Source organism: Hippopotamus amphibius, chromosome 1 (genome assembly GCF_030028045.1).
Source record: "Hippopotamus amphibius kiboko isolate mHipAmp2 chromosome 1, mHipAmp2.hap2, whole genome shotgun sequence".
NCBI lineage: Eukaryota > Metazoa > Chordata > Mammalia > Artiodactyla > Hippopotamidae > Hippopotamus > Hippopotamus amphibius.
In genome coordinates this window covers 176,113,356-176,136,408 of record NC_080186.1, presented here as the reverse complement: position 1 = coordinate 176,136,408, position 23,053 = coordinate 176,113,356, and the positions used below count along the sequence as shown (strand labels likewise).

At 43.0% G+C, this 23,053-nt stretch overlaps 1 protein-coding gene across 1 annotated transcript in view; it reads left to right on the top strand.

The window, feature by feature from the left end:
* Window positions 1-23,053, top strand: part of PRDM6 (PR/SET domain 6) — a 100,089-nt gene that overhangs the window by 73,456 nt on the left and 3,580 nt on the right. Inside the window, exons 6-7 of the mRNA XM_057749148.1 lie at window positions 9,605-9,947; window positions 18,547-18,723. Coding sequence (XP_057605131.1) covers window positions 9,605-9,947; window positions 18,547-18,723 — 520 coding nt within the window. The remainder of the gene's footprint in view (window positions 1-9,604; window positions 9,948-18,546; window positions 18,724-23,053) is intronic.

The window sequence follows — 23,053 nt, the reverse complement described above, 5'->3', positions numbered from 1 at the left end:
CTTGTTGAACACTTACCAAGGGCCAGTGTCATTGCTGGGTGCTGCAAATACAGCATTGAACAAAACAGACAAGGATTCCTGCTCTCATGGAGCAAATAGCCTAGTAGAGGGAGACAGATTACCCACCAATAAATGAGTAAAATAAATAGTTTGTCAGGTGATGATGAGTGTTATAGAGATAACAAAGCAGAGAAGGGGCGAGGAGTGCCCAGAATTAGGAGTTGCAGTTTTAGAGATGATCAGGGTGGGCCCCGCTGGGAAGGTGGCCTCTGGGAAAAGACTTAAGGAGGTGAAGGAACAAACCATGTGTTCTTTGGGAGCAGAGTGTTGCAGGCAGCTGGACTCCAAGTGTAAGGCCCAAGATAGAAATGCTACTGGCCTGTTGGAAGAGCATCACAGAGGTTGACATAGTGTCGGTGGGAGTGAGTAAGGTGGGGAGGAGTTAAATTTTGGGGGCAGGAATCTTGTAGGGCCCAGGAGGACACTGTCAGGACCCTGGCTTTTGCTCTGTGTGCTTTGGACAAAGCGGGTATTGCAGAGTTTTGAGCAGAAGAGTGATATGATCTGACTGAAACTGTAACAGGATTACTGTGGCTACTGAGTGGAGACCTGACAGTGAGGTGAGGATGGAGCTGGATCCAGTTAGAGGCTCTTGCTGGAATCCGGGGGGAGGTAATGGTGGTTTGGACCAGTGTAAAAGTGGTGGAGGTGATGAGAAGTGGTTGGATCTGGATATATTTTGAAAGTAACAGCAACAGCGTTTGCTGACACATTGGATGCTGAGTGAGAGAAAGGAGTCAAGGATAACTCCAGGGCTTTGGTCTGAGGAGCTGGATGGATTGCATGGCCATTTACTGAGTTATGAGTCAGACATGGGAACCGTGGAGTGACTGCTCAGGGAACACGTTTCTTCCCCTTGACGTAGATCTCTGGGGTGGAAGTCTCACGTCTACATCATTGCTTCCACCTTGCGATGCTGTTACATGGGCGAGAGGGATTTAGGGGCTGGACTAGAGGACTGGGGGCTGTATATGCCATTCACAGCCCCCTGACGAAGGTGTCTAAGAGTGTACCAGCTGGTCTCCAGGTTCAGTGTGATAGTGTCATCAAAAATGTACTTTGTGGCAACACCAGGTGCTTTGCTTCTCAGGCCTTCTTTCTCCCATAGTCCAACCTATGTGAAGCATTCTTGAGGTTGCTGGTTAGAGTACTGAATAAACTCTACCAGGGCACATGTTATGTATCACTTAGCACCTGAAATCCTTGGAAGAAAATTCACAAAGCTAAAGCACCTCAAAGTATTGTGGATTCAGTAGGTAAACTATGCAGCTCTAAGTAAGGGGGGAAGGAAGTTTAAAGAGAATTAAGTCATCGACTAAAATGCCCAACAGTGACAATCCCCCCCCCCAAGGGTGTTATAGGAATTTTATTTCAGTTTCTGTCTCAAAGTCGTATATCTGTCATGTGATTGGCCACCCAAGAAACCCGCGGAAAGCTTCATCAGATGGTGTGGGAGAAGATATATGACCTTGATTCTAACTCAAGGATGGATTCTCACTCCATGTGATTCACGGAGAGGCCTAGGGATGCTTTATAATGAGGATTCCTTATTCTGTACAGAGAAAATACTCTGTGTGACTTAAAAGCACAAATGTGTGAAAGGGCATGGACAGATAATTTAACAGGTAGCCTCCTGCAGCCATGAGTAATTTAAATCATCTCAGTGGGATTAGCAATTTGAAGACAACTTTTATCCTACGGAGCTAGCCACAAAATAAATTAGGTACCTTAAAAAGAGGCTTCTTGAGATCAAAGACTTATTTGACAGAATGTCTCCACAGAGCCTCCTTATGTGCTCTGCACACAGTAAACAATACCTGCTCACTGGATACATATTGAGAATTTTATTGCCATTATTAGAAGGGATACATAGTTCAGCCAGATTTTTTCTTGGTTAATGAAATTGATACATGGTCCAAGACATTCAAGGAAAATATGATTTTACTTAGTGAAGAATACTTATTAAGCACTTTCATTTATAAAAATATCATTTTCTTCTCATGGTTCTTTCCATGTTGAAAGTACACATTTCCTATTGAGCGTGTGGGGCGGGTTCAGGCTTCAGTCCCTGGCCCCTCTGGCAGTGGCCACGAAGCAGTGGGACACACTCACTGCCCAGACAAGCCATTGAAAGCCGCCTTGCCTCAAAGAGTAGGCAGCGTTTCACACAGGCATTTGGGTTCTGGAAGCAATTCCTGTGTTATTTTCTTTAAAAAAAAAAACAACAAAAAAGAAACAAAAACCATAGTTATAAGTGTAATAGAGCTCCAAAGAGAGCGCAGCTCCGTCCACTGTGGGCCTTTCAGAAGAGCCTGAAGGAACGCCTGTGTCGACAGATTGTATCCGCAAGAAGGAATGAGGTTCCCCAAGGCTTCCAGTGGGGGATTAGCTCCTGCAGAGTGTAAAGACCGTCGTGTATTCATATTCATTTCAGAGGAAATTAAAAAAAAAACCTGGGAATAAATGTGAAACAAGTCTTCCTGCTGCTTTTTCTGTCTTGGCATATGAAGCTGAGGTGGCAGAATGTGAAACTTGATGGCAGCGCAGAGTGAAACTTGCTGCACTGGAGTAAACGCTGCCTCCGAGAGGCCTGCCTTTTTATTTTAACACGCAGAACATAAAAATGGGCACCTCTGCACGGTGCCCTGGCCCCCACCATCCCACCAACAATGAGGAGCTCAGCCCTGGGTAAAAAGGTCCCATGCAAGACGTCTATCTGTGAACGTGGAGGAGATTATAGTCTAGTTCAGTCCAGCGAGAACATCCGTGTGCAAGGGGCTGTGGGAAGCATTGTGATGGGGTACCAAACCTCAGCCCATGTCCTCAAGGACCTCAGTGTAGGAGGCCCGGGGGGTGTCAGGCTCATTATTACTGCAGTTGGCAGGAGTCCGGTTCTAGGCTCCTTGTCCCCGCTTGACAGCTGGGGTTGGATTCCTCACATAAATCCAGGAAGTCACTCTTTTGTCCCCGATGGGGACTAGAAAAATGCTGTCCTCAAGCTCGTAGGCCAAGGAGCTATCCATGTGGAGCCATTGACGAAAATAGTATGGTACACTCCAAAAACCAGCCCCGCTCCGGGAAGGTGAGGAGCTAGATTTTGCATTATCTGACAGCTGTGGAAACACGGGGCCAAGAAGCTAATGTAAAAATTGGCCCAGAACTGGAGGACCCTGTAGGGTCCTAGAATAAGCAGAGAAGAAGTCACCCCCGATAGACGTCTTGGTGTCTGCACAGGACTCCCACAGAAGGCAGCGGCCACTGAAAATACCCTCACAGAAGGACGTGGCAAAAGACACAGGCAAACATGCTATCGTGAGAGATTTGGCCTCTTGGGTGCCTCGGTCCCCAGCCTTGCTTTAGGACTGAGGCTCTCGTTCCCGTGTTTCTGGGGTACATAGAGGGCTGACGGCTGCATTGCCTTCAGCCTGAGAGAGTCACTTTACCCTTGGTCGGGCTCCCTCCTCAGGTAGCCCGTGTGCAGTGACTGGTCAGTGTGGGAGGACGTTAAGGACTGCTCCCCTTGTCCCAAAGCTGGGCCGCTCTGAAGGACCTGCAGAGCTGTTAACTGCCCTCGACGTCATCCTCTTGCCTCACTCCTCAGTAAACCTCCTGTACGCAAAACTGCAAATCTCCATTTCAGACTCGTGTTTCCTGGGGGATCTGACTTCAGACAGGTACTCCCAGATTGATCCTGCCGACCCAGACCTCTCACGGGAGCCCCAGGCCCTCGTCCACCTGTCGAATTCCCACCCGCACTTGCCCATCTCACAGGCGTCTCAAACTAAACATGTGTACCTGAAACCATCCTGCTCTGTCCCAAAAGCTGCTCTCCCCCAATTCAGTACCTCTCACTTCCACTCATCCAAGTGTTCTTTCTAGAAACCTTGACACCTTGTGCTTTCTAACCCCTTCTATCCAATCATTCATAAATCCCTGTTGACTGTGTATTCTTAAATACATTTCATTTCCGCTGCCACCGCCCAATCAGCCTCACCATCAGCTTTGGCCTGGACCCCTGACGTAGCCAGCTGCCGGTCACATTTTCCCTTTTAGTATCACAGCAGCCAAAGTGAAGTTTCATTGATTTATTGATTGTATTGTTTCAGTTTATTCACTTGTTAACAGGTAGTTCGGTTCCATAGATCAAAATCAAGAAAGTAATGTGGGCGTATAATTCTTCTTCCAATAGGCAATCAGTTGACACATTCTTAGGCATCCTTCCAGATGTATTTGTTGCCCATCCTCTCATACGAGTGTTTTCTCCCTCTATTTCTCTGGCTCTCACTCTGTTCCTCCCCTTTTGTACAAATAGTAGCATACTCTTTTGTTCTGCACCTCACTTTTTCATTTAATGAAAGCAGAGTGATGATGCGTTTAAAGCCTGAATCTAATCACCTTACACCCTAGCTTAAAACCCCTTCTTGGCTCACCATTACTCTTAAAATCCGCCCCTAACTCTTTAATATGATAGCCCGCAGGCTACGTATAGCCTCCAGAAATGTTTTCTGTGGCTCACATAGTGTTTTGCAAAATTCGAATTCAAACATCCTTAGACTGTCCATGCCCTATTTAGTTTACTGCAGGCCCCACCATACTCTGTTGTATTAACCTGCCTCCCTGGGTTTATTTCTGCTGTGTGCCCAGCCCCCACGGGCATTAGCAGTTGTGCTGCCGTCTCCAGCCTCAGCTGCAACCCATCTCCCCCTCGTTTTCTGGCCACATGAGTCTTCTTTCCGTTCCTTCTGTGCCCCAAGCTCCTCACCTCAGCATGCCATGTAGACTCAGTGGCATGGTTGCCCACGTCTCATCTCCACTCATCACTTCTTCTCCTTCTTTCGCACCTGTCTGCTGCCTGTGTACCCTTCAGGACTCCCATTCAAGGTCACTGCCGCAGGGAAGCCATTTTTCCCACCCCAAGTTTAGGCATCCCAGGTAGATATTTTCTTAGCCCCCTTTCTTCTGTCATGGCACTTATTACACTTGTCGCAACTTATATTGTCAATTCTAAAATTCACGTATTTTTCACATTTTCGTCTTTCTGAACCTGGTAAATGTCTTATAATGAATGGTGACTTACAATGAACCGTGTAGCTTGCAACTAATGGAATTTTAGATTTGCTGAAACCGAATAAATATTTACCTGTAAGGACATTTGTATAATGTCTGTCTCTCTCACTAGAGTTTACATGGCCTGAGAGCTGGGGCTGTGGCTCTCTTGTTCCCCTGTGTCTGCAGTGCCAGCAGTGACAGGCTTGTCATCGATGCTCTGTAAGCACCTGTGGACTGAATGAATGGATGACGATGTAAAGTAGGACTTTGTTGTATGGATCCTGCATTGTGTTCTCTCAGGGTTTTAATTTGCAGGATTTGATGAGTTCATGTTCTTTCTTGACTATATCCTTTAGGGCTTTGAGAGTTTGCCCTCTTCCCCTTAATCGTTGTCTTATAGACTGAAGAGATTTTCCTTGCTCACTGGGTCTTCATGTAGAAACCCCTTCATCCTTTTGGGGATTTTCCTTAGTTGTTTCTGGGCCTTTTGCAGTTGTTTGGACTGTTTTAGCTTGGGATAACAGTGTTTTCTGATTCATTTCTTGTCCTCATGTAATTCCCTGTGTTTTGTTAATACTTCTGTTTGCTGGGCCAGTCAGAATGGTATTTAGGGAAAATGATCCTCTATGTCCTTTAAGTCCTGCTTAAAAAAGTATGCTTTGTATCTAGACTGCTAGGGTCCTGTGAAAGTGTGCAGGAGCTCTGTGGGACAGCTTCGAGAGCAAATATGGTTACTTTTGTGAAAATTATCCATCCTTTTAGACTTTTTTTTTTCTCTAAATTATATCCTCATTTCATTCAGTAGGATTGAATTTATTCACAAGTAAAAGAAAAGATCATGCGAAAAGCAGAATATAGAGTGCAAGTGTTGCTTCTATATCTTAAAAACATATTATGTTTGTTTGGAGGTGTCCCATATGAGCAAATAATACGACAGAGAATAACCATCCCAACTCTTATTACCTAAATGCTGTTATTATCATTAACTCAGAGCCCACTTATCCCAAATCATTATACAAACTGGTATAAATGTTTCTTTATTACTCTTTTGACATTGATTATTAAACTTAGAAAAATCCATTGGCGCACACATTCTTTTGTTTAATAGAAAGGTGATGTGACCTTAACAATTTTTGAAAATGAATTTATTAGGTTACTTTCCAGGAGCTTAAGTGAGAAGTCAGCATTTATAATCTATACTTAGAGTATTATTTGTATGATTTCCCTGAGAGGCATCGTGTTCCTCTTTCCAGCAGTGAGCTTCTGGCGGTTTTCCTGCTCTCTTGCATGTTGATGACATCTTCATTCCACAGTCTCCCCAGCCCGCCTTCCTTCCTGCCAGTCTGGCCTTCCCAACCCGCAAGAGCTTAGTGTTGCCTGAAGACTTGTGGGTTTCCCCGTGCTTGTCTCTTCTGGATTAGTTGTAAATGGACTAAATAAGAGAAGTTTTACCCTAATCGCCGACAATGCTGTTTTGTTGGTTTTTTTTTTTTGAATTAAGAAAGAGCCAAAACATGAGACATTTCTCCTTATCTTTCAATATGTATTTTAAAAGTCACAGTCTGTGTACAAAGATTTTTTGAAAGTCTAAAATGTGTGCACACAGTTCATATTGGTTATACACCTTTGCCCCAGAAGTTGAAATTATACATAAATTTTATATGTGAAATATAGATATATATATATATAAATATGTATATGTGTGTGTATATAGTTGCATATATAACTCTTATGCATGGGTATATATATACACACACAGAACTCTGTACTAGCTGTAAAATGTCCTTTTTTTTTTTTTTTTTTTTTTTTTGCAACACAGCTATTGAGCAGATACAGAACAGGAGTGTGGGCAGAAAAAAAATGCCCTGGAAATCAGAATGCTAAAGCTTCCAGCTTAGCTGTGTCCTTAACTGAATGTGTGACCATGGACAAGTTATTAGACCTGTTTGGTCTTCAGCTTTGTCTTTTTTTTTTTTGGTAATGAGAGAGAGTAGGATTAGATCAGTGACTCTCATCTCTGATTGTATACTGGAAGTACTTGGGGAACTTTAAAAAATGCAGATGCCCAGGCCCTACCAAGAAATGCTGGTATTTAAAAAAAAAAAATCTCCCTGTGAGTCTAATATGCATTCAGGGTAAAGAACTGCCAACTAGACAAACTTTAGGTTCTCCTGTGGTCTGTGAGTCTCTTGTTTTATTTCTCCTTTCTGAGACAGGATGGGCCGGGCCAACAGAGCCCTGTAGGATGGATGAGCTGTTCCTTTTGTTGGATGCCTCTAATACATGTGATTATGCAGAGCACTCAGAGTTGAAGGGTCCTTAGTAGCAGCGCATTAACCCCTGTGGTGTCTACCTGTCCACTCAAGCATGGAGCTTCCTGGTGGTCGCAGTCCCCCTAGCACTCTCTTCTTAGAGTTGAGGATGCCTGAGTTTTCATGCTATGTAGGAATCTCAGGGATGGTCTGTGGCAGGGAAGAGTGAGAGCTCCCAGTTCATGTACTTCGTTCCACGCGGCCTTGAACCAGTGGCCAACAGCCAGAGTTTACGTCCCATCACTAACCTTTCTGCCAGTCATCCTTTTTAACTTTTCAGTTTCTAATTTCCTTCTCTTGACCACCCTGTAATCTTTAATCTCTATGATCCTTGAAATGCCAAGAAATACATTTTATTGACAGAGTAGTTACTTAAAAAAACAATAATAGGTTTTAAGCATATTAGGTTCTAATCACCTCTGAACCTGTGGGTTGACCAGTGAATACATGACATAGTAACACAATGACAACTTTAAAAAAAGAAAAACAAATTTCAAGTATATTAGGGTTCCCTCCTCAAAAACGTTTCCTTTAATTCTTTCCCCACTCCCACTGCCACCACCCTTGCTTGAATCCATCTTCCTTCCTTCCAGGCTTTTCTTCTATAATAAGAACGGTGGTGTTGTTTATGGTAGGCCCTGTGATGAGTACTTTCATTATCTCATTTAAACCTCATAAAAGGGGGGTTGACGATGAGGAAGCCAGGGCTCCTAGAGCGTAGCATCTGCTGAGTGGCAAGCGGAGCATTCACTAGCTGCTGTGTATGCGTTGTCTCACTCCGTCCTTGGGGTGACCATCTTACGTTTCACCGAGGACTACATTGTGACTTAGATGTTCTATATTTGCCCACAGTCACAAAGGTAATACAGTCAACTCTGTATCCACGGGTTCCGCATCCTCAGATTCAACCAACCGCAGGTGGAGAATATTTGGAAAAAAAACTCCAGAAAGTGCCCAAAAGCAAAACTTGAATTTGCTGTATGCTAGCAACTATTTACATAACATTTACGTGGTATTAGGTGTTATAACTAATCTAGAGATGATGTAAAGTATCTGGCAGGATGTGAGAAGATTGTATGCAAATACTGTGCCGTTTTATATCAGGGACTTGAGCATCTGCAGATTTTGGTGTCTGTGAGGGTTCTGGAACCACCCCCCTGAGGATACCAGGGGACAGCTATGAATAGTGGAGTTTAAATTTAGGCCATCGCAACCATTAAGCCGTGCTGTCGTTACTGTTAAGATCATTATTTCCATTGTCCTCATTTTACAGATGAGGAAACAGAGGCACAGGGAGATTGCGTACCTTGCCTGAGGTCACGAAGCTGGTAAAAGGCAGACTCAGGATTTGAACATAGGTCTTTCTGATTCCAAAGGCCGAGTTGCAGGCCCCATGCTGCTTGACTGCCTCCGCTCTTACCTTACCCACTGCACCCTGTCTGTGCGTCATGCCTCACTCAGGCCCTTCCTGAACACTGATTCTTTTTTCCTGCTATTCCTCTGCTCAGAAACAGCCAGTGTCTATTTCTTAGGCCTGCAGGCTTTTGTTTATTTATTTATTTGGACATTAAAGGCCCTCTGAGGTCTGTCCCCCGAAAACCCATGCTGTGCTGGGTCAGCCTGATTCCCCCATCATGCCACCAGCATGCCAGCCTTCTGTCTCCAGGCGTCTTTCATAGGGTTGCCTTCATCTCTTCAGCCAGTTTTTCCTGAAAACTTGTTTTGTGCTGTCAGGGTTGGGTGGAAGGCCTGAAATCCTGAAGGCCTGAATCTACCTTCCCTGCTCAAAGCCACCCTCTCTGGGGAGCTCCACCTTTCTCTCCCGAACTCTTGCCCGTGCCTCCTATCTGAACCCCACTCCTGCAAAATCTAGACTGCAGTGTGGAGCCTCACTATGGAGTCTTTTTATCTCAAGTCATAAGTGAACTCTATGAGGGCAAAGGCCATGTATGAAAAATCTTGAGCAGGTAATAGTTGCTTAATAAATAGGCATTGAATGAGTTCATTTGAGATAATCGTGCTCTCCCCCTCAAATCAAATTGTCTGCTTTTGTGTTCATTCTGAATCCAGAAAAACCAATCTTTAAAATGTTGACTTATAGGAATTTTTTAGAAGTGTGTGTCATTTTGCTTATTTGAAGGGCTAATAAAACTGATCTTCTCAAACTCTTGCTGTTCTCCCAGTAAATGTCCCCTCAACGGTCATGGAAGCCATGTGCAGACAGGACACCCTGCAGCCCTTCAACAAGAGCAGCAAACTCTCCCCCACCACCCAGCAGCGCTCCGTCGTCTTCCCGCAGACTCCTTGCGGCAGGAACTTCTCCCTCCTGGATAAGTCTGGGCCCATTGAATCAGGATTTAATCAAATCAACGTGAAAAACCAGCGAGTCCTTGCAAGCCCGACCTCCACCAGCCAGCTCCACTCGGAGTTCAGTGACTGGCATCTTTGGAAATGTGGGCAATGCTTTAAGACTTTCACACAGCGGATCCTGTTGCAGATGCACGTGTGCACACAGAACCCTGACAGGTAACCCCACCTCTCGTTGTTCACGGGGTGTGTTTGCATATGAGACTCACTGATTGCCTTCCCGTTGCCTCCTCCAGCCATATCTCCAGGAAAACTCTCTGATCAGAGGTCTGCCTTCTGGAAGGTCAGAGAGTAATGTTAGGCCCCTCTTTGGCTTTATTGTGTAGAAGGGCTGCTCAAACATTGGCTGCAGAGAGGAATCTGCTGTCACTTTCCGAACAGCTCTGCTCAGGTCTAAAGAGAGGCAAAATAGAAGGCACATCTATGAATATCATAGATGGAAAAATGAGGTCAGGATAATTAGAATCCTCTCTGTCTTCTCCAAGATAATATAGCTGGCCGCTCTGCTGCTGTCACAGTCGTTTCAGGGTTCACCTCCAGTGTGCTGTGGGTATGAACTTAATTAAGTACTAAGAGGTAATGAATTGGAATTTTTTGCTTAGTACTATTTTTCTTCAGAGCATGCAAACGCATAAATCCTGCAAAGCTGTCAAAAGGAAATACCTACTCTGCTAGTGATGCGGAGGAAAACAGATGCCACTTATTCAATAAACTAATATCCACACAGAAGAAAAATGTTGACTAGATACCTCAGAGTCAAAGTTGGTTTGAAAGTTTGTCAATAAAGAATTTTATGGCCATGAACTGAGGATGAAATTTAGCTGAACAAGTGAATTAAAATTTCAGGTACTCTGACGAGTGGCACAGTAGATATAATGGAACTATTATTTATGAATCAAAACTGGTTTATTCGACAGTCTTGATAGCTGGGAGCACAAAAGACAAAAATCAAATTAATTCAGTGAGAAAAGACAGTGTTTTATCTCCCCTTCACATCCTATGAAAATTTGATTAAACCCAAAATATCTAAGAATATTTTGACTATAAGAGCAGAAAGTAAATTTTGGAAGTAGGATAGGAGACTTGGAAGCAGGACTCCTGAATTATTTTGTTAATTTGGCCATTGGTTAACCTTAAGCCACTCAGTTCTCCTTGCCTTATAATATACACCCAACTCTCCCCTCCCAGCTCTGCAGGGTACAGCAACATGCTCAAACCCAAGCAGGCAGGGAGGATGGAAGTGTGGTGGAGAGGGGGTGGATCTTTTCAGAAATGATGATGCATTTTAAGGTACATGTGCACATTTACATGTGTACATGTTTTTATTTGTGCCATTCTAGAAACCACTTGCTTGGCATCAAGCGTTGCTGTAACTGATTGATGCTGAAACATTTGTATTAGGGCTATTAAGGCAGCCATGTCTTTATAATCTTTTACCTTCAATAGGAGAGCCCCCTGGTGAAAATATCAACAGACTTCTGCATATTTTAGTAGTGTTGGCTTTAGAGGGGACACAAAAATTTTGAAAATGTTTTCCTTACTCCAAAAGGGCTTTTTTGAAAGTTTGCCTTCCTTGCAAGTGTACAGATAGCCTCAAGATATATCTGTTCAGAGTTTGAAAAGCATTTTATTTTTTTTAAATATAAAAAATGCATGAAAATCTTGTTATTATAAACTTGCTTTTTAAATTGAGTAGTTTAGGTGTATGGATCTATTTGCACAGGTTTGTTGTGGTCACAATAACTGAACATACAAGGGAAGATGAAATGATAGTTGAAAGTTTCTGGATATAGGAACTGAAAGCTTAGCTTTGGGTATGGTGCGATTTCATGCTGAATGTCATATAAAACAATGAAAATATGTCACGGTAAATGGAAAGATAGCAAAGCAGACTGTTTTGTCTGACCCTAGTTACACTTCAAAAACCGTACGTGTATTATGGTTTAAGTCCCTAGGACGTCTGTTCTGTCAAATAATAGTGTCAGAATTTGTAAAGCATCTATGTGATCTGTCAGAGAGGTGCCCGACAAATTAGAAAACTTCCATGTACCAAATATACTTCCATAAGAGACTGTGAGGTCATTGCTGATTCCAAGCTAATCTAGAGTTACTGGCAAAAATCCAAGTGGCTTGAGATGCCTGTCCTGTGTGAGACCCCAATGTGCTTATTTGATGCAGATGCCCAGGTCTGGTTTGGACTGGCCTTCCCAGGTGCGGTGAAGTAATGTGCTTAATATTCAGGTAGACTGGCAGAGTGGAATCAAATTATTGAAGCGGTGAGTTCCCATTTCTCCCTTCCCTGTGTTTTGTTGGTGAAGACTTGAGAGGTGATATGAGTCACCATCATTCATGAATAAGTTAAAATTAAGAATTATGACTTCAAAGAATTAGTCCCTTTATAGGCAAAGTAATAAAGTACAATGTTTCTCACGAGTAACAGGGAAATGCTTGAAATACTCCATCACATCTGAGTTGATTATTGGAGAGAAGGGAAATAGAGATGCCCAGTCTCTGACCCACTAGTTTCACTGAGATACATAATTTGCTTTTAGTATATAGGTTCTGTGTGGTGTTCTAGAACCTTGCTCTCTTGCTACCAGCAAGTTTTAAGTAGAAGATACTCTCCATAATTCTTAACCACACAGGTGAATTGCTAAAGAGGAGAAATATACAGAACTAAAATGGAACATCCGTTTGTGCGTGGTTGTGAAATTTGGAGTCTTTCTTCTTACTATCCATGTGGAGACTTACAACTGCTGAATACGCACATTTTCTTTAGTAACTGACTCCATAAATTAGCTGGCTCTTAGTCTTCGGCAGTTTGTGCCCATTCAGCCATATACAGTGAAAAAACTTAGAACCTGCCAGTCAGAAACCATTTCCCTTCTATTTGAAGAACTTAAACATTTTTATTTTGATAGGAAAATATTGCTAGAACTAGAGGCAAGAGAGGGAGACACAGATGACAAACTCAGAAAGCAAACAGGTTAGAGTTTCAAACACGTCCAAATTTGAAACAGGCCCCCAGATCTTAGGTCCAAAAGATTTTTCACTCAACACACTGAATATTTGACCATGAAACCCAAGACATTTGAGCCTTCATCAGAGAGACGGTGTGTGTGCCTGTTTGTGAGCGTTTTCATGTGCAGGACCATCAGCAAGTCTGTGCCTTGATGTAAAGGAAGGAGATCCCAGGATACCCAGGGTTGCCTGCATTACCATTTTGCACTATCTTCTTATTGACACTGAATGCAGAAAAAAATTCCGTTTGACCTGGCAAAGTAGGAATTAGCGTTAAAGATAAAAATACACGCATATGGGGCTTCCTACGTGGCGCAGTGGTTGGGAATCTGCCTGCCAATGCAGAGGACACAAGTTTGATCCCTGCTCCAGGAAGATCCCACATGCAACTAAGCCCGTGTGCCCAAAAAAAAAAAAAAAAAAAAAAAAAAAAGCAATACACCCGTATGAGGGCCCAGTGATTACAGAATTGTTATTTCTTGATTTTGTTCTATTAATATTAAACATAAAAAACCAAAAATCTCTTCTTCCTTTTTTCCAAGCTACTGAGTTTTTCTTTCCTGAGTAAATTCAAAGGGAAGAAGCTGTTGGAATCTAGATCAAACTAGATCTAGACTGGAGACTAGGGATTTAGGGACCTCATAAACATTTGAGGTTTGGCATAAGCTTATTACCTAGGCCAGGGCAGCTTGACTGGCTTGTGCCTGAACCAGGAATTAGAAATCCCTTTTCTCCTCTGTTTTCCTGTTATAGAAACTCTCAACAGTCCCACTGGGGGTTGGAGGTGGGGAGTCAGAACGGGGTAAGCAAAGCCTTCAATCACAGTGGATTATTTTCTGATGAATATGTTCTCTTTTATTTTCTGCAGAATGTCTTTTTAGTGCTTATCTTTATTTTGCATCCGTTTCCTTTCCTTTTTGATTGATTGTGCTACCTGGGGAAAGTTTGCCTTTAGCCTCCTGGGCACACTGTCAGCCGCTCACATTTGTGTTTTGAGCATCCTTGTTTATAATTGGATGTGGTGGTACCAGAGGGGAAGATAACTCTAAAAGAAGCTGTTTGGTGGGAGAAGCCTGGAGATAGTCCATCACCATAATAATTTCTTGGGACTGCGTCCCTGTTCTTGTGTTCCATTGTTTCCCCTTCCCCCGAGCGTGAAGATTACCTTCTTTCTAACTTTCCGTCTTCTCCCAGTGTTTCAGCTCTGTACTCTGCCACTTTCCTGAAATCTTCTCCTTATATAGAGCTTATTTCTTTTCCCACTACGCACAGCTAGCAGTGACCTAAGTAGCACCCCGTTTGAAGTCTCGGGAGATGTGCACTTGGGTTTGACTGACGGGGAGCGAGGAGAGAATGTGGGCCCAACTGAATAACTTTCGTCCTGGAGGTTTTCATGCCATGAAAGAAAAATCAAAGAAGGACTGATAATTTTTTAAACCAAACCACACTTACTTTTGTTAAATGTTTCATCCTTTTCCTATGTGTACACCAAACCAATTACAGACTCAAAGTAAATGAATTGCACATTTAAGTCATCTTTGGCAGAGGAGCTGCCATTTACAGAGAACAGCAGGGGATGTACAAGATTGTCTTGCTGCTTTCTTTCTGCTTAAAAACTTACCAGCATTGATACATGCTAACTAAATCGACCCAGGCTTTGTCTGTTTCTTTAGCTCTTTCATTGTTGAGGACGGAGCACCTTCTAGTTTTTCATGAAGCTTGATATTTCTGTGTTGGAACAGGCCACATGAGGCTACTTAAATTTAAGTTAATCAAAATTAAGTAAAATAATATTTCATTTTCTCAGTCATCCGAGCCACATTTCCAGTGCTCAGTAGCTGCTTGTGGCTAGTGGTTGCCATATTGGACAGTGTAGATACAGAACATTTCCACCATGGGACAGCACTGCTGGGTGTCTCAAGCAGTGTTTAAAAAAAAAAACCAACAAACCACAGCCAGAAGCTTTTTCTCATTATGAAATGTTATCACTTTGTGAAGAATGCTCATTGCATTGTTGTGAGAATAATAAAATGCTGTATGTGTATGATGACTTGGAGAGAATCAGAGTGCTTTAGAAAGGAGAGTCCCGTCTAGCTGCTCAGTGACATGAGCTCCTACAAAGAGTGAGGCTGAACACAGCACTTGACCATGCCAGCCTCCCGTGCTGCTTCTGGTATGACACGTCAGAGGGAGGCGGAACTTGGGATTTGAAATTGATTGTATCCAAAAGTTGAATAAATGAAGGCTTACTTTTTGGGGGGTGGGGGGGCAGGGGTGGGTGATATTTTTTCATTTTTTTTTTCTCACTTCTTTATCCCTTTGTTATTTGTCCACCTTTTCGAACCCCACCCTTTATTTTGTGAGTCTTTCTTTAACATGCAGGTTTTGAAGGTTACCTTACATTGACAGTTCTTAGAAAGTCCTGAGTATGTGCCCCGCGTTGTACCACGCATCCTGGAGCCTGTCTTCCACGCGGTGGTCTGTGCCTCCCACTCCCCACCCCTGGAATGCCCCTTTAACCAGAGCTTGAAAAGTTAATGGGAATGTTAGTCACCAGAAAAGAAAGCTGAGTGATGGCAACGGACTCTGCGCCCCCGAAGCCCTTTTAGCTATAAACTGAGAGGTGAGGAGTCAGGGTGTGCTAATAAAAACATCCATACCGAGTCTTAAATCCTGTGGTCGTTTGTCCCCAAAGAGGTTGTGATGTCTGGGATTCTGCGGTGGTGATGATGTCTTTTAAGCTGTACTCTTGGGCTTGAAGATTTTATTCTGTCTTGAATGTATTCCTGTGTCCTTAGATGAACCCTAGCATACAATCAATGTTAAAATTACTTTTTGATCATTTCCTTTTATTAGTTTTTAGGAAATATTGAAAATCCAGAGAAAGAGGCAGCTCGTCTGTATTTTCTAAGGGCTCACTTTCCATATATTTCTAGGCTGAGAGAGAATCTGTTATTATAGTGGCAGAGTACACATTTTCATTCTAAATTCTGCGTAAAATCAGTTTCTGCAAAGGTGAATGTGACCATACGGTCTAAACTCATTTCAGAATTGAAGGGATATCACTTTGTTTTTTGAGAGCAACTAAAGTTTGGTCCTGTATTTTGGTACTAGATTTTCTTCCTGCTCTGAATTCTCAACTGTTTACCAAGTAAATTTAAGTGGTCCATATTCTAATGAGCATGACTAGACACACAAAACCGTGGGAAGCTCTCCCTACAGGGAACTGGCTGGTACACACGATGGAGGATGGAGGTCACATCGTTGATGCTGTCTCCTGTGAGTCTGTGTCTGGACAGATCCTTAGGTGGCATGCGTTTGTTGATTGTCTGAAAGCAGGAGCAGAACAGGTTGGGATGCGAGAGCGCATCTAGTTCAGTCCATCCTACTTACCAGAGAGATGGAGAGTCAGGGAAGTTGGGCGACTTGTCAAGTCCCACAGCTGACTGGGGTCAGAGACTGAAGCAGGACTCACCTCTCCCATCTCCCCGATTCGAGGCCGTTCCACTCAGTCAGCTGGCTCCTGCAAAGTTTTAAGAGCTGTGCTTTAGGTCGCAGGATACCTAGCAAACACCTCTCAGGCTGCTACTGGCCGAGGTGATGTTTTAGAATCTGATTTGCCTTTCATTTGTGTTACCCTGATATAAGAATTCAACATAAGCCTCTCTGTGGTCATGTCTTCTCTTCTGTGTGTAAATCTTTGCCAGCATGACTATTAGCATAAAAAGGATGGAATGACTTCTGACTACAGGAAATAAATCACCCCAACTTTTGACAGCAGAGTTAGAAAAAAAGAAAAGATTAATTGGTTTTATTTAGTGGCTTATTGTTTATTGTGATAGCTATTAAAAATAGATAACCAGAGGCTAATAAATGTTAATGGTCCTTCACTATTAGAAAAATCAATTGTCAGTGGATATAGCATATATTAATATATTATTTTGTTTATAATCTTCAATAACATTTTAAAAAATTCACCCCTGAGAGAATGATTTCTTGAGAACCCCTTTAAGGTTGATGGTTACTACAAAGAATAGATTTGGCAAAAGGACATTTTCATCTACGTAGAATTCTAATGGATTCAAAGCTTTATTTTATCATGATAATAAAATGCATGTGCAATTTGCCAAGTTTGATAAACTCCTTACCAAGGACTCTTATATATTTCTTTGAAACTTGTTTGGGAGCAGTTAGATAGATTTCTAAATGTAAGTAATTAAAATTGTATAGTATTGAGTTATTGATCAATCCTGGACTATTAATCAAGCTAAAAAATTCTACAATCAGTGCTCAGTGTGCTGAAGCCTGGTAAAATAATAGTATTTGTGTTCAGTGAGGCAAGTAGCCACAATTAAGCACTTCACTTGACAAATGAGAGGGTACACTTTATTTTGCACTTAATTGAATTGTTGTACATGCTCGGTCACCATTGTCTCCTAGCCCTTCATTTTGGTTTGTGGTCATTGGAGCTTATGCATTTGCTAAAGAGCAATTAAGTCTGCTTTTGCTGTTGGCTTTCTAAATGCAGCCAGAAACGTCTGAGCCACAAACCAGGGCTTCCTGAGCTCTGTTGATCTCACTCATGGCAGATTATTAATTTTCTTAACAAAATTTTGATAAACAAATTAGAGCCCTGTCAAGGAATGATGTGAAATAGCCTCGAATAGGGAAAACTCCCCAGGTTTTATATCACTCACCAGATTCTGCTTAAGTAAGCAGAAGAACTTCTGTAGAGAAGACAGAATTTTAATCTATTTTATGAGAACCAAAAATTGATTTCCTTCTCATGAGCTGAATAGAACGTGCTCTGATAATCTTGCTAATTATCAGGTATTTGTCACAACTTCCTTCCATTTGCTTTTGCATCCCAGTCCTCCTCCTGCAAACATAGTGACATCCCTTCATTTCTGTGCTGCTATAAATCATTGCTTGCTACTAGATTAAACTGGGGAGCCGAAGTTCACGAAAAAGACCCAGTGGGTAAATATGAGTCAGGGTTGGGGGTGGGGAGAGAGTAAGTAGAAGTCAGGATTTCTTTTACAAAGAAACAAATCTGGGTGCACTCCTGTGTTGGCCTGTGCACTATCAGGCGACCCCCAGTTTGGGAATGTGCTATAGACAGACTCCAGGACAGTCTAAAATCTGTTAAAACACGTCTGCAGCTTGCTGACTTGCCTGCATCTTTACCTGGGACTTAGAATAAGGTCCAGTCACCCTAGAGTGACCTTGGCATCAAGAGCTTATTTCTTTTGAGGACAGTTTGTCCTCAGTTTTCTGAACAGACAGAGATAATAATAACTGCTTTTCCTGAGAGAATTATTGTAAAGATTAAACCAGATAATTGATTTTAAAGCACTTTGAAAAGTTAAAGTGCCGTGGAATTACGAGAGACCATTACATACTTTCTCTTTTACTGTTCTGCTTCATCAAGTCTGTACCCTCAATGCTCCCATGTTTGCCTGGGCGTGGGGATCAAAACAAGAAATAGGAGTTCTTGAAATGGTATGGTTCACCCCGGAAAGGAATATTCGTTGGGGAATGAATGTGTCTCATCAGCTTGGTGAATTTTGTTCCTGTGGCAGCAAGGAGAGTCATGAGAACCCAGTGGCCCCAGCCCTGCTTTGTTTCAAAAACTGAGGGGAGGTCATCAAAACATTTTGGCCTTTGTGTTCGTGGTGCTAACTTCTACTGACTAACGTAGAACGTAATGACCAGACAGTGTCTTCATTCGTTACAGACCTTACCAGTGCGGCCACTGCTCCCAGTCCTTCTCCCAGCCTTCAGAACTGAGGAACCACGTGGTCACTCACTCCAGTGACCGGCCTTTCAAATGCGGCTACTGTGGTCGTGCCTTTGCTGGGGCCACCACTCTCAACAACCACATCCGAACCCACACTGGAGAAAAACCCTTCAAGTGAGTAGCAGCTCGTGCTGCATCCCTTCTCTCTCTTAGCCTTTCCTGACAGCTGGCTGACCAGGTGGTCCAGCATTGCTTGGTTCAGCCAGCTGGTGGAGAAAGCTGTTTAGAAAGTCAGCATCCAGGTTGCAAAAGGACCTGTTGTTTAGTGGTTGACATTGGGAAAATGATGTCAGGAGACCTATACACTGATCCTGGCTTAAGCTGTGCAGCCTTGGACATGAGACATTCTTTGTGGTCTGTTTTCTCACTAGTAAAATCAGGAAGTAGGAGTAAGTAATTTTAAGATTCTTTCTAGCTTCTGAGTGTCTGTGCTTCTAGGATTTGAGCTAGGAGCCACGCAGAGTGCCATCTGTGGCCATCAGCAAGTCCCCTGACCGTCAGCTAGGTGGCCACAATTGAGGACAGCTGAATAGTCATCTCCTGGGAAATTTGAACCCTTTAGGAGTCTGAGGGACGATTTCCTCGTCTTTTATGTGTGTTAAGGAGGTTTGAATCTGTTATAGCAGCCAACTGGTAGCTTTCCAACATGCACTTTGGGTCTCAGACTTATCATGTTAGTGAAAAAAGGAAAAACAAAAGCACACACAGGGTGTGTCTCAGTTCTTGAGGATTCAGGGAATGTGGAAAGAGGTAGAACTGAATTCAAGGGCTGTGGCAAGGTAAGGGCACCTGAGCAAGAGACTATATTTCTAGATATAGCACAGTCATGAAAACAGTGGACATCTGAATCCTGCGAGATGGCCTGTTCATTCACTCGCACACTCATTCTCTTTCATTCGCGTATATATGTGTTCATTCATTCAGCTATTGAACACCTCCTTTTGTACTAGGCACCCCTAAGCACAAGAGATATAAAGATGAATGAGACTTAGCCCCCTAATCTTTGAAGAGCTCTTAGTTTATGGGGAAGCCCAATTAATAAGCAAGTATTACCACATAGGGTGAAAGGTGCAAAAGTGCAAAACAATAAGGCATGTATAATACAGTGTTTTAGGGCAGTACGGAAGTGGAGTAATCAATGCTGTATGGAGGACATGATGTTTAAGATGTGTTTTGAATGATGAGTAGGAGTTTTCCAGGCATGCAGAGGAAAGGAGGCTTTCCTTTCTGGCAGCCCGTGTGGAATGTGGAAAGGCTTGGGAGGGTAAACCAGCTTGTGTGACTGATTGGTCATCTCAGAGCAGACTTTACTGTCTGTGTGATAGGCTCTTTTTTGTTCAACCCTCTTATATCTCCTTTTGCTCATTTGCCAGAATGACTTTCCTTGATTAAGAAGGAACATGAAAAGGGCATGGAGGTACAGCCTATGTACCTTCGGTAGGACAAGATCAGTCAAGAAAGGAAATGATTCAGGCAGTGGGAGGCGAATCCCCTTTCTTGGTCTCAGCCAAGGACTCAGTGCCAGAGTCTCATTACCCATGCTTTTCCCTCTGGACCTGTTGCTGTGGCATGCGGTTACCGTGGTGCTCGGCCTGAGGCTGGGCTCGGCTTGGGGTGGCAGAGTCCTACTGGTCTGAGTCCTGCCTGCCTCGGTATCTGCCGCCCGAAGGAGAGGTTCGTAAAAGGCTGTCCTCTTCACCCACCTTCCCATGAATTAGTTACCTTTATTCATTATCCTTAACTGTTTTCCATTGTGGTTTAATTTATGATATTAATTAATAATGAAAAGTTTTAATGTGTCTGTGTACACAGGTGGGGCTTATTTACGGCACAAAGACATCTGGCTGAGGGTCCTGGGTGGGGTCTAAAAATCCAGCCTGCAGTACACCAGCCAAGCTGTGCCCTCTGGGGCGGCCATAGCTCCCAGGGGCCCCTTTTCTCTCACCCATCCTTAGGGCCGGGTGGGTTAGCACAGTCCTCGAGTTCCCTGTGGCAGATGTCTGCGTCCTGCACAGTGGGCTTTGGCACTTCCCCCAGGCCCTCAGGGGGCTCACAGACCCTGGTTCCACCACGGTTCTGCGTGTGGAAGATGGCAGTGGCACATTCTCCCTGCCTTTGGGCAAGAGAGCGCTTCAGAAGCAGAGATGCAGGAGGACCGTCAGTCCTCCCTGCCCCTTATATTAGAGAGGGTAGGCAGATGGACACAGTGCCAGGAATCAGATTGATTTTTATCTTGTTGCTGTGTAAATAGATTTTAGTAATTAATTGAAGAGGTTTCAGGGTCAGGATGGGAAATAGATTTCTATTAATGTTAAGGTGTTACTTAAGTATAACCTCGTTGCCTCCACTCAGTTTTTTTTCCTTTAACATCCTGTTTTCGTCATGTTTCCAGTAGAGCTGCTATTTTAACTTCATTGTAATTCATCAGATTAATATTTCAATATTTGAAGGCTTTTAGTACTTGTATGTGTTTCCTTTCTCAAAGTCTTTTTGGGGACCATCATCTAATTTCATCTGGAAAAACAAATAAGGAAACATCAGAGTTGGTTGGATTAGATTCATTGTGCATGTTTTAGTTCCTCCTGCTTCTTCTCATGTTAAGAGAGCCACATGCTGTAAGGTTTGTTTTCTTAGTTTATCAAATATTATATATATTGCCAGGGGAGAACTGAGTGTACGCTTATTTTATAAGTGCAAGATTTAAACGTCTTCTAGGAAATGGAAAGCTAAATCCTTCAGTGTATACAACCAGAGCATTCAGGATTGAACTATCCCAAGGGAATTTTGGGAATCTTCCAACCACAGCTCATGGGTATCCATCCCAGGGACATTTGTAAACATTATAAAGATATCCTTTTACAAGCCTATAAAACAAACATTCAAAAAAATGTTTGTTGCAGATTAGTCAATAAAATGGGTTTTGCCACAACAATTAATTTTACTACTTCAACTAATGGGTATTGGCTTAAACAATGTTGCAAAGAAGGAAAAGAATCTTGTAAAGATGCACAACCCTATACTGTACTCCTTGGGCAGCTTCCAAATAGAAGCCCCAAACGGCTCAGTCCCCAAATTGTCCTACCCACCCAGGGCCCAGGAGGGCTTCGCAGGATTCTGAGGGGCCAGGCCATATCAGGGGAAAGCCTTTTCTAGCTTCTAAAATCTTCTGCTGAAAAATGGTTTTTCAAGACAGATCAGGATTATTGCCATACAAGAAGCCTGGAGAAGATTTGGCATTAAGAGAGAAGAGTTTCATTCCAGCCTTTGTCTCACAGCCTTATTGGCTGAAATCCCACTGAAAGACCATCCCCCATGCTCTAAATAGATCACGGGCTTGTTGACAGCTAACCTAGGCTGTGGATTCAGAATTTATAAGGTGAAGGAGATCGTAGGAGAAGCACATATCAAAGGATGACATTGAAGTTTGTACTTTCAGTTTATGCTGTGAGACTGTGGAGAAAAAGGAACAAAAACAAGACATCATTTCATCTCACAGCAATTGCCAAGCACTTTATCGAAAAGAGGAAAGAAGGAAGGGAGGAAGGAGGGATGGAAGTTGTCAGTCTCAAACTTACTCTGTACAAAGAGAACTCCTCCTTCTCTGTTACTAAACATAGTCTCTCAAGATTCCAGGGAGGCTGCTCTGCCCGGGATCTGTGTGGGCTGCTTGGTGCCTGGCTTCTGTGCCTGGAAAGATCAGGACTTTACCTAGGAGAGTTTCTTTTCTTCCTCTTTTTTAGAAGCAGGGGAAGTACTCATCACGATGTTCTTGCCTTAAGTGAAGACAGTTTTGCTTAGCATAAAAAATAATCAAAGGATATTCCAAAGAGTATCTGATAGTTTAACAAGAACTGGGCAAAATCAAAGCAAATCAAAACAGCACATCAGTAAATATGCATTGAGCGCATTGTAAGAACGAAGCAGTTGGGTTTAATTCAGAAAGTATTTGGTGACAGGCTGTAGAGGACCAGAAAGAAAGCTTCCTGCAGGTTTTCTGTGTTACAGAACTTGACATCCTTTTGCACCTGTATCAGTTTCAGATGACAGTTATTATGCTCCCTTTGTACCTATAAGCCAGTCAACTATCACGTTAAGTAAAGAATGATCTCAAATCTAAAAAGAACTGAAGTCTAATTAAGATGCCCACACTGGTAGAAAGTTGGGGACTTTGCTGAAATACATGGATGGCATTCCACTTCATTGTTCCTGTGATGTTTCCTTCAAGGCTGTGATGTCGGCACCATGAGGAAGTCCCAGATAAGTTTTGTTGTTGTTTTTTTTTTTTTTGCTCCTGGATAATTACGTGCATCTCCCTCCTGCCCTCCCTCCCTTTCTTCCTTCCTTCCTTTTGCTAAAGGCTTGGAGGTGCCCGTGGCCAGTCACTTGTATGGGATTGTAGTTCAGGATTAATTCAGTGTCAGCCCAGCTGAAGTCCAGCTCTGAC